At 53.5% G+C, this 11,777-nt stretch overlaps 1 protein-coding gene across 3 annotated transcripts in view; it reads left to right on the forward strand.

The window, feature by feature from the left end:
- Positions 1 to 6: 6 nt before the first annotated feature.
- Positions 7 to 11,777, forward strand: part of WIPI1 (WD repeat domain, phosphoinositide interacting 1) — a 25,370-nt gene continuing 13,599 nt past the window's right edge. Inside the window, exons 1-5 of one of the 3 annotated variants that reach the window (XM_025196256.1) lie at positions 7 to 49; positions 235 to 317; positions 2,482 to 2,651; positions 6,288 to 6,528; positions 11,388 to 11,485. In XM_025196256.1, the coding sequence (XP_025052041.1) occupies positions 2,565 to 2,651; positions 6,288 to 6,528; positions 11,388 to 11,485 (426 nt within the window). In that variant the 5' untranslated portion in view covers positions 7 to 49; positions 235 to 317; positions 2,482 to 2,564. Of the gene's footprint in view, positions 50 to 234; positions 318 to 2,481; positions 2,652 to 6,287; positions 6,529 to 11,387; positions 11,486 to 11,777 lie in introns of those variants that run through there. The other 2 variants (XM_006017388.3, XM_025196255.1) reach the window with 2 other exon arrangements.

Below are 11,777 nucleotides of genomic sequence, written 5' to 3' on the forward strand. Positions count from 1 at the left end.
CGGCGGGGCCCGAGGCGCTGCGCTGCTTCTCCTACAACCAGGACTGCACGTAAGCGGGGGCCGCTCGCGTTTGCAGCCGCGATGGGCGCTGCCGGGCCGGGGGCGACTTGCCCTTGCTTTGGGAGGACGGGCCGGTGCTTGGCCTGCGCGCTGCCGCGGCTCGGGGAACACCCGTGGGTTGACCTGGTGCAGTCCCGGTTCGCGACTCACCCGTGCGCGGTCTCTCCTGCACAGCTCCCTGGCGATCGGCACCGACACCGGCTACCGGCTTTTCTCCCTGAACTCCGTGGAGCAGCTGGACCAGGTCCACGAGAGCAGTGAGTCTTGTTTCTTAGCAGCGGCAGGGACACCGGGGTTGCGTTACCGCTCGGCTAGGCTGAGCCTCAAACACCGAGGAGGTGTGAACGCAACGTTTACATCGGTTTTGGTGCAATTTGGACGTGAGATTCGAATCCCACCGAAATGACACCAGTGCGTGTTGCACAGCTAGCTGGCTTCCCTTCGAGCGCCCGTTTGCAACGACCTTTATCTCTGCTGCAACGCTGGACTGCCTGGCGTGTGCTTTTATTAGCCGAGCGTGCTGAAGAGCGCTCGCACCTCGACCTAGGCGCGCACGGTTCGTGTTGGGATGCATAGTTTCATAGTTGGTCGGGTCGGAAGCAGATCATCAAGTCCGACCCCTGCCATGGCAGGGAAGAGTACTGGGGTCAAACGACCCCGGCAAGGTGTTCATCTAACCTCCTCTTAAAGACCCCCAGGGTAGGAGCCAGCACCACTTCTCCTGGAAGTTGGTTCCAGGTCCTAGCCGCCCTAACAGTGATGTAGCGCCGCCTCATGTCTAGCCTGAATCTACCCTCTGCCAGCTTGTGACCGGTATTTCTTGTCACTCCTGGGAGTGCTCGGGGGAACAGGGACTCCCCCAATGCCTGCTGCTCCCCCCTGACCAGTTCGTAACAGGCCACTAGATCCCCCCTCAGCCTTCTCTTGTGGAGGATGAACAGATTCAGGTCCCTCAGCCTTTCCTCGTAGGGCCTGTCCTGCTGCCCCCGGTTCATGCAAGTGACCCTTCCCTGGACCCTCTCCATGTTGTCCACATCCCTCCTGAAGTGCGGTCCCCAGAACTGGATGCAGTACTCCAACTGTGGCCTGAACAGTGTCACATAGAGGGGGAGGATCACCTCCTTGTACCTGCTTGAGATGCATCTGTGGATGCATGACAAGGTATGGTTGGCCTTCCTGACTGCATCCCCACACTGTTGGCCCATGGTCATCTTGGAGTCTATAATGACCCCGAGATCCTTGTTGAACCCCATCCTGTTCTCATCCGCTCACCCCTGTGACCTGTTGAGGTCCGATTGCAGCCTGTCCCTCCCTTCAGCGTGCCCACTTCCCCCCACATCTTAGTGTCGTCTGTGAATTTGAACAGGGTGCTTTTTACCCCCTCGTCCAAGTCGCTGATGAAGATGTTGAACAGCGCGGGCCCGAGAACCGAGCCATGGGGGACCCCACTGCAGTTTAGTCCAGGGCGTCCTGACCTGCCTCACGGTTTGGATCCATAGCTAAGTTTTAAAAAGCCCTAGAAGCTTTTAGAAGCAAACTAAGAGCCTATGTGCAATGATGCTGTGCGGCCAGCCAGTCTGGTGGGCGCGGGACATGTGCTAACCCCAACGGGTTACGGTGGAGTTGGGTCTCGCAGTACAGCAAACGCCGTGCAGGCCAGAACCACGGACTCCCCCAGCTCCAGGGGCACGGACTGGTTTCGGCTATCCAGAGCGTTTCCCTTGCATCTGGTGTGTTGGAACTGGTTTGTGACAGCGAGAGGGATGCATAGCACGTGCTGGCCGGATGCTTCCTGGCCTAGACCTTATCTGCAGTGGTCAGAAGGGTTGACTGGAGCCCTCCAGCTACAGAGGGCAAAGCCAAGCATTTTGGTCCAAGGAAGGGGGAGAAGCCTTTATCTAGTGAACGTGTAGGACTTCCGTTTCCTTGGGGAAACCGGGGTCCTTGGCAGCCAGAGAGTCTGTACTCAGAGGTCACGGCTGACCTGGCACAGCCTGTTCCTTACCCTGGGAAGTCCCAGTCGCTGTGTTCCTGCTTGTCCCCGCTCTGTCCCTGCCCTAAGCCAGCTGTAGCACCCTGACCATCAAGGACACGCATCCTCCGATTAGGTCGTGCACCCCCAAGGTAGGTCTCCTTCCCATTATCCTGTTCCTCCTGATTCACCGCAGCTGGAGGGACAACTGCCAGGCTAGACTCGTGACAGGCGCTGCAGGATGGGGCTGATTTACGTATCCTGCCTTCAGAAGAGAAACCACTAACCCCTTCCTGCTTTGGCCTAGCTGACATTATCCATCGTGCAAACAGACTCCCGTGACTCAGCACCGGACCAAGGCACAAGGGACTTCTCTCTTAAAGGGAAACCCCAAGACCAAGCTGCCACGCTGACAGCATCCCTTTCTCTCTCTCTCTCTTGGTGCCCAGATGAAACCCCAGATGTTTACATCGTGGAGCGCCTCTTCTCCAGCAGCCTGGTGGTGGTGGTTAGTCAAGCCAAGCCGCAGCAAATGAATGTCTATCACTTCAAGAAAGGGACGGAGATCTGCAATTATAGCTATTCCAGCAGCATCCTGTCCATCCGGCTGAACCGGCAGGTAAAGGGTGGGGCCTTGTTCACTCAGACCTTAATAGGCAGCAAGCCTGGTTCTCCCTTCCCGGCTGGTTTTACACCATTCTCACTCCATGGACTTCTGTGGAATGACTCCTCATCCGCATCCGTGCAGGATCAGAGTCGCAAGGTGTAACTCGGGCCGAGCGGTGCTGGGAAGTGCTTTGAACAGCATCCCTTAGCAGCAATCTGCTCGTTTAGGATTTCCAGTCTTTCTCCCGTGTCCCTCCACGTAATCTTCCTTCAGATATAGGTCGTAGGGAATAGGGAGTATATTGCACTACAGAAATAGCCTGCCCAACTGTCTAATTAACCGCTCCGAGGTTAGCAGGAGTGAGACCGGCAGTCAGGCTCTCCAGTAGACAAGCTCTGCCTTGAGCTTCCAGCAAAGCTTTGTTTGATTGTAAGCTCCCTGGACCATGGGATGTACTGCCATGAAATTTGTCCTAAACTGAACTTTTCCTTGAAACAAACCTTATAGTGATAACTTAAAGCAATGGCAGTTCACGACTTCTCTGGATTGCAGATTGGTATGTTGGAAATTTCAGTTCAGCAGTTCTGGAAGACCTGTGCTCACGGTGGTGGCACGAACGCCCCTGGGCACTGTGCCACTCCATGGAGGATGCCACAGCTGGTGTGGTGGGGTCACTAGCTTGGGGCTCAAGAAGCCCTTTGCGATTCCTGTGGGAGGCAAATAGTCTCTCTGCCTGGGTCCCCTATCTATGCAGAGGTGATCAGAGCACTTCAGAGGAAAAGTACATTACAGACTGCAAAGCGCTGGCAGGGAGCCAGATAAAAACCAGGTGATAGATTATGTTAGGCGTCAGGCAGCAGCCTGAGGAGGCAGCTGCATTGCTCCATCCTGTTAAGTACGCACAACACTTGGAAAACACACATGGTAAGACCTGGGCCTTTAATGCTATTCTGTATTCAAAGTCATGCAAAAATTATAATAGTCCAGCCCGCAGGGGAGCAGGTGGCGTCCAATCGGCCTGGAATAGGAAAAGAAGGCACCTGAAAGCACCAAAGGGCACTTGACATATGGGGCAAGAGTGCTCTTACTAGCACATACCTTCTCACACCTGCCACTGTACACACAAATTTATTGCACATCAGCTCTCCCCGAAGCGTGACACCGACTTCAGCCAGCAGCATGCATGCAGGGCTCCCAATGACAAAACTTGGTTTACCCTGGTATCTGAGCCAGTATGGAAGAATTAGCAGAAAGAGAAGAGATCTGCTCTTTGATTTAATTTGCCAGTGGAAAATCATTGTTATGCAAACTTGCAAATCCCCTTTGCCTGCTACTCAGTCATGGAAACTCTGTACCCAGCCGCATTATTACTTGCATATGGTGGAAACCTAGATGTTTCTGTTCAGCTGGGGATGGGAGGGAGGGTTGCGCTTTGACTCACGAGAAGCAGCACTGATATTTTAATGTGACCTCCTTGTGTTTTCCTTGGGTTTGCTGAGCTCAAGTCCTACTGCTGAAGCCTTTTGATCTATTCTATGACTGCTTTTCTTTCGCATACCTACACACTGAGGAATAGGGAGGTAGGTGAAGATGACTAATTTGCTGTCCCTAATTCAGATCATATAACAAATTCTATGGAGCAGTAAGCAAGAGAAATGATCCAGACCATTTAACGTGTGATAGCAGATCTGGAGTGCTGGCCCCATCTTGTTAAACAAGAAATAAAGATGTCTTTGCTAGGTCCCAGCCATTTCAGAAGCTCGATCCTTCTCGGATTAAGTTTGCATTGCTCTGCGCTGGTGCAGTCTCTCCCGCCGGTGTAAAATGAGGGTACAACCAAGGGTACACACTGTGGTTCTCGTATGATCAGGTTTATTCTGTAAAGCACTGCACAGGGTGGGGGGAGAAGGGAAATGGAGAGCTAGGCTTTGAAACTCCCTGCAGACTTGTTCAGTCAGCCATGTCAATCTTCTCTCCTTTCAGCTGTCTGTTCCCAACACTCATCTACCATCTCCCTCCTGCCTGTTCCCTCCCCGCATCTTTCTTCTCTTGGGACAAGGAATTTCTCCTCTGCAGCATGCCTCCCATGACTCTCCATCTCACATCTGAATGCATATTAGCGTCCTGGCCTTCCAGGTTAATGCCATTGCGGTGCTGAATTCTGCAAAGCCTTGTGAGACCTTTGAAGGAAATCTGCTGAGTAAATATTAGTTTGACAGTCTTGGTTCTGCAGCTGACAGCTGCGACTCCAGAAAGCACCACTGAAATTATGCTACGTTTCAGCCTCCTCGGAGGTCCGTGGTGGCTCTCTGAAACAAAGCCTTGGATGCTGTGGTTAGCAGGAATAGAAATGCCCCTTATGCAAAGGGCTGGATTTCAAGTGGCAGTAGTCAAGCCTGCAGTCATGTGCTAAGGTGGAGGTTTTCAAGTGGCAGGTGGCTAAACTAAGTAGCTAGAATCCAGATTTACACTTTAAATAAGTGGTCTGATTTCTAGCAGGGCGGAAGCTTCCCAAGTGTGGATCCTGCATGCCTCGGCTTCAGGCACGTATGTTCTGGCCTCACCTTCCACTCCCAGGTTTTCAAAGGTGCCACTTCCACCACCTCAACGGGAACTGTGCATGCTGTCAATGAGGTCCAGAGCTTGTTCTCTTGTTAGCATCAGCACAAAGTACGCTGGCAGCAACGCAAGGAGAATACAGCTCTCGCTGCTGTGAGGTACCACGCGAGCGCCCGGGGAAGTGGTGCCTTAATGTTAACGTTGTAGGAACGCTCAGTGCAGTTTTGTGTGTTATTTTCCTGTTTCCTTCCCTTAGTTTAGCAGCCCTTGCCTCGGCAGTCGGCACTGCAGAGGTGAATGAAGGGGAGCACACAGTCCCTTTCACACCCACTGTCTCCACTGAGAAAAACATCCATGCTGCTACACGGATGTCTCCCATCCCTCACTTGAATGCAGTCTCTTTGCGCAGTCCCCCCGAGTCATCCATGCCTCCAGAGGAGGAAGCAAAAGATAGATTCATGCCACAGAGGCCAAGTGAGAAATAAAAGGGTGGGAGGCTTTTGTTTCACTAAGCTGGTCCCTTAGGCCCTGGAGTGGAGAGTACTGGAAGCCCCATCACTTAGGTGCTTTCATGCTATCCCAGGCAATGTTCTGGCAAGTGTCCTGTGGGGACTGGCTTGTTACTCAGGAAACCACAATGAGAAAATGTTAAAATGAAAAGCAGAGGTGCTAGTCGGAGCTGAAACTGTTGGGTATCAAGGCATTGCAGTTGTGGGCCAAATAAGCCTTAGCATTCACCTGCCTTGCATCTCTTCATGTAATCTGTTGCATTGGCTCTTTGCAGGAGAATGCAAGAGGGACGGAGATGTTTCATCTAATTTCCAAAGTAAGGCCAATGTGGCAGCCCTGTGTAGGGCAAAGTGCAGGGCTTCTCGGCCACAAAATAATCGGAAGCAAGAGCATCACGTTGCTTTTCCACATGGGAGTTTACCAGATGCCCGGTGGCTTCCTGATTGCCAGGGCTTCAGTGAGCAAACTCTGCTGAGAACGACGAATGCAGCTGGTGCCTGCTGATACGTCCATGATGTATGTATGCGTGTGTGACAGCCAGGTTAACTAGCTGTGGTTCTGTCTGCTGGGTTTTTGCAGAGGCTGATCGTTTGCCTGGAGGAGTCTATTTATATTCATAACATTAAGGACATGAAGCTTTTGAAGACTATCCTAGATACACCTCCAAATGCAACAGGTAAGCCAATGAGCCTGGATCAAAGAGAGAAAAAACAACTGGCCAGGCATTCTGCAGACAGCAGCAGAGATCAGAGCCTTACCGCGAGCAGCCGAGACAACCCACTGTTTATGCTAGCAGCGAGACTCCAGAAGTGCAAGGAAGGTAGGAAATGTCACCAGTGGCCTGACCTTGGCCCAGTATCTGCTGGGATTACACAGTTGAGTGGCTATATTATGACTGCATCAAGTTGCAAGGAAACTGTTTAATTGAAGGGCCAAGCCAGCATGTAAAAATGCTGTTCCACTGACTCCTCCTCCCATTCAAGAGTTGAAGCTACAGGTCTGCCCACGTTGATCCATGCCGCGTGACTAAGACGGGCCGGCTTCTGTAGCCAGTGGTGTGCAAGGGAGTGACGTGGCCACCCTTGACTCCCCAGGTGCCCATAACAGCCGGGTGGGCTCAGGGCAGGCAGCAGCATGGTGCTTCGCTCCTGCTTTCTGGATGCTGTAACTGCATGCAGCCCCCTCCCTGGGTTTTCACAATACAAGGGAGCGAGTCTGCCTTGAAATTCCCAAACCTGTTGGCTCTGACTGACCTCGACACCGTAGTTATGGGAAGAGGAGGGACTTCCCCTCCCTGAGCATAAGGGTGTGAGCTGAGCCCTGCAGCCCCCAGGGTGCATGGTGTCCGGGTGCTTGGACCCCAGGATTCAGACTGCCCCGACCCCTGACAGGCAGTGCTGTATCCTGAGCACCCACTTCCCATTTCCCCCATAGCTGCATTCATCCTTACTACCCCTGCCCCCACCTCATGCCATCCTAATTCGGGCCATGTGTAATGGAGAGCTCGCACCCTACCCCAGAGCTTGCCTTCACTCTTAGCTCAAGCAGCACAGTTTGGGGGCAGAACCACAGCAGCTTAACCACATGCACTGGCTACCTCCTAGGTAGGCAGATTAGCATTTCCCCATTCAGGACTTCCTGCCCTTCTTTCTCAGCGTCTTGCTTCAGAGATGTCCTCAGCCTGTGCAAATGAGACCCACCTTCTTGATTGCAGGCAGGGTAAGTCAGCAAGACAGCTCTGCACCTCCACAGCGTCTTGGCAGCTTGACACCCAATACCAGACCTGTGCTCAGACAGTGCCCTGGATTCTCTCTAGACCAGCGCAGGTCCTAAGAGAGGCTCTCAGCTGATTAGCGAGGCAGATGCTCCCTTGTCGGGGGCCTGCCAGGGGCAGCCTGCTGATTAGTATGCTGTGCAGGGGACAGGGGACAGTCAGCATGGCCAGGGAAAGCACCAGTTCAGTGATTTTCAACTTGAGTGCTGTGAAACACGGGCACTGCAAGATCCTTTTAAGGGTGCTGCAGAGTGCCATGCAGTGTTTGCACTGTTAGGTGTGCAAACGCCTACACGATTCACAAGAGAAACCCAGAGACTTCCAGTAGAAATCCGGAGTGTCAAAGCCGTTCTGTCCCGTTGTGGTCTCTTTGCAAGAGAAGAGTTGCTCTGTTATTTTTCTGCAGTCAAAAAATGAGCGAAAGCCAAGAGCTGGCACTTTGAGGAGGGAGTGTCTTGAGTTTAAAAAGGGTGAGAACCACTGTGCTAGTTCAGCACGTGTCTAAGCAGCAGCTGTTGGAGGAGGTCCTGTGGAGATTGGGCCATGGTATATCTTGGGGACCGACCTCAAGGGAGGGCCTGGGGCTTTAAAAGCTCTCATTCCTTGGGTGACTCCAGCTCTCCTGCTAGACCACGAGCTGTTGCTGCAACAGGAGGGCAGTGCTGGGCATTTGGGCCAGGATCCACGACACACGGCAGCAGGTTGCAGCATCCCCCGGGGCACCTTTTGCTGTAGTCACAGACACGGTTCCCCACCTGGAACAAATGTTGGGCTCCTCAGCTTCCAAGAGACGTAGCTCCGGGCATCCATATTGCCCTACTTCAACCCCTGGACAGATGGCCCTGTGCTGCGGATTAAACACTAATGCTTCAAATGTCACTGAATGATCCCCATACAGAGGATGCAAGCTGCCAGGCTTGAGGCTGCTCTTAAGGATCATAATATGATGTGATAACTTCGCTTCTAAAGCCACGGCCCGCGATGCTGATGGCAGTAAGCTGAGGTGCCCAGAGGGGTCGTGCAACCTAGTGCAAGCCAGGTAGAGCTGTTCCAGCAGGAGTGGGCAAGCACCCTTCATAACACCCCCCCTGCCATGAGCCGGGGTTGGCACAAACGCATTTCCTGCCCTGGTTGCACATGGTGCCTTTCCAGGAAGGCTGCATGGCCCTTTCGGCAAGGGTTTGACAGCAACTTCCTCAGCGTGGGGCAGTTGTGAAACACCCCAAGTGGGTGAGCTGATAAGTGTTGCTGGCAGGTCCCTGGCAGGAGATAGGTTGCATAGTGCTCCTCTGGGAGGGAGCTGCCCACGGAGATTTGCAAACCGCTCGGAGGGACAGAAGGAAGCCCAGCCCTGTGCTACAGCCACGGGAGATGAAAGAAAGACCCCTGTTAAGTGCTTCAAAGGCATACGGCAAGGCTGGTCTCAGGCAGGATGGAGGCTCCTCAATCGACAACACACAAGCCCAGGTTCACACTGGCTACAGGACGCATAACTGTGTCCTCAGGACAGTGCCTGCCGCTCTGCTATAGGATGGTGGTGGTGTGTTGAATTAGGTGGACGCATTGCTGTGCCTCTCCCTGGACCCTTCTGCCCAACAGGCTCTGTGGGCCAGAAGGGCCTTGTTGCTTTGTGTCTCGAAACTGAGCCGCTTGCTGCTGTTTCCCTCGTCTCCGTTTTGGGGGCAGTGGAACTTAGCTAATCTGGCATTGGGCCTTGCTGCTGCCTTAGTTTGCCCTCTCTGAGTGTCTAGGACCCACTCATAGGCTCTCCTCGTATGAGATGACACCACCGGATGATCTTCCAGATGATGTCCAGTCCAAGGCAAACCTAGTCTCCCCTGTCTCCGCAGCTCTGGCAGACGGTTGCTGGTCCAGGCAGCCCCCAGTCTGCCAGCAGTCCTTGGGGTGGCATGCAGCCAGCCACCTTTGCATCCAGCACCGGGAACTGGGCCCATGTCTGCATGGCCTGGGAGCCCTCCACCACGCAGCACTCTGAGATAAGCCTACCCCACACCCTTGGAGAATTGCTGATCCATGCATGTCCTCTGCAATCCCTTCCTTTGTGCATCTTTGAGGTCAGCTCAGGGCGTTCATATTCTTATTTTTTCCCGGCTTGGTTTCCTGTTTGAGTCTCCCAGACAGGCTCCTTGCAGGACACTGCTGACTCCAATTGCAGCTGGCTTAGACTTGCTTGCACCTTCTCTAGCCCCAGAGTTTCAAGGTAACGGCTTCACTGTCTGTTCTCTGTCTGTAAATAGGGAAGGCGGAGGGCAAGGCCTTCATCTGGAGAAGCCTCTTCCCTTTTCAGCTCTTCTCTGCAGTTCCCTCCCATCTCAGCCAGGTCAGGGTTTATCTGCTGCTCTGCGTTGTTTTTAAATGCAGTTCCCCAAGGCTGGCAGATCATAGCCTAGCACAGCACGATCAGCGGCACCGTGCAAACGCCCTAGTCTGAGGAGTGGTCTCTTAGGCGCCGGGATGCTGCTGCGGTTCCCCTTCCCCGCTGAGGGTCTTTCGTTCTTTCTACGCAAGGATCTAGAACAGCACTTCTCATCCGTGTTAGACTCACAGCTGCCCTCAGAAAATGCCAGCTCTTCGCTTTCCCCTGTTTTTCGACTGTCGAAAAATAACTGAGCAATTCTTGTGTTGCAAAGAACCCAGGCAAGGCAGGATAGTTTGGACACTGGAAACCTGGACATCCCTGGGTTTATCTTGTGAGCCATGTTTGCACACCTAAGTGCTGCTGTTGCACGGCACCCTGCAGCACCCTTACAAGGATCTTGTGGCACCCCAGGGTGGTCTAAAACAACAGCTTTGGCTGGGCACTTGCCAAGGCAGCATCCTGGCATGATGATGTGTGCCTAGGCAGTTTGTGTTTGGGGAGCAGAGCATGATGGACCATGTCACACACTGACACACGTTTGGGGAGCCAAGCACAAAGTCTATCAGGAGTGGTGATAGCCTTCGGCCCCACAGCTCGGCCGGACGTGACACCTTCCACACTGTGCTCTTCGTCCAGGCTGCCTGGGAAATCCCGGTGCTGACAGGGTCACGGTGCCTGCAAGTTGTAATAGCAGCGGTTGCAGGAAGGGCATCAGGTCGTCACTCATAAGCTGGGGAAGTACTGCCCTGTCTCATTGGGGTGCTGGCAGAACAAAAGCATTACAGACTGGGTAGCGCAGGAGCTGCAATAGTGAGGGCTGTGTAAGTAAGATAGATAACACTGAAAGCCTCCTTCCCAATTAACAAGCACCCAGATTCCCCTCCTTTTTAGCCAGATACCGCCAGAAGTTGGCACGTGAAATACTGATGGAGATAGGCTGGCTCGGCCTGTGGGTTGCTTTGTGCAAGCCCTGACGACAGTATCAAAGGAGCCCTGAAGAGAAAATACAATGTGTGATACTTAGAGGATGGTGGGAAGGACCGTCCAGGGCACTGGACCAGGACTCGAGAGCTTTGGGGTCCCTTCCCAGTTCTGCCACCACCTCTCTGCATAACCTGTGGCAAGTCACTTAATCTACCCTGTGCCTTCATTCCCCTCTGGAAAACGGGGATAATGCTCCTGTACCATATGGTGGCGTGGGAACATAAACGCCATCGTGGCTTGCAGCACACCCCAGGGCTAGTGTGCAGGCTGTGCAAGGGTCTAGGCAGGGGGAACTCAGACGCATTTAAAGGGACGAGCTTCTTTCCAAGGCAGAGCCGTATCCCCACGTGCCAGTAGGTGTCGGCAGAGGCCAGAAGTTTCCTGTGGGTTTTCCATGCAGCGAGTGGCCGGTTGCCCGTCCTTGGAAATGATGCCACTTCACACTTCCAGAGCGTCTCCAGCCGGTCAGACCCCTTCTCTTGTTCCTGTGCTTGCCCTGTACCCGTCCGTGTCCTCAGCTGTGTTTTCTTTGGCTTGCTAGGTTTATGTGCACTTTCTATCAACCATTCCAACTCCTACTTGGCGTACCCTGGCAGCACGACGACTGGGGAAATCGTGCTTTATGACGGAAATCATTTGGTAGGTGTGAACCGACGAGAGGGTTCCCGGGCTTGCACACACAGACACGGCCATGCACTGAAAACAATCTGTCCTGGCTAAACAAGCTTAGGCTCAGAAAAGCCCAGCAAATCCACACAGCTGCACTGCATGGGAATCTAGCCCCAGACTGGAGCTGCGGGGGGGGGTCTACACTTCTGCTCGCTCAGACCCCAGACACAGCTCAACTGGTCCTGAGAGCAATGCAACTGGATTTAGGGTCCGAATCCTGCTGAGCTCCTCTGGACTTCATATAAGGAAGGAAAGCAGCATT

Source organism: Alligator sinensis, unplaced genomic scaffold (assembly GCF_000455745.1).
Source record: "Alligator sinensis unplaced genomic scaffold, ASM45574v1 scaffold282_2, whole genome shotgun sequence".
In the NCBI taxonomy this organism is placed as follows: domain Eukaryota; kingdom Metazoa; phylum Chordata; order Crocodylia; family Alligatoridae; genus Alligator; species Alligator sinensis.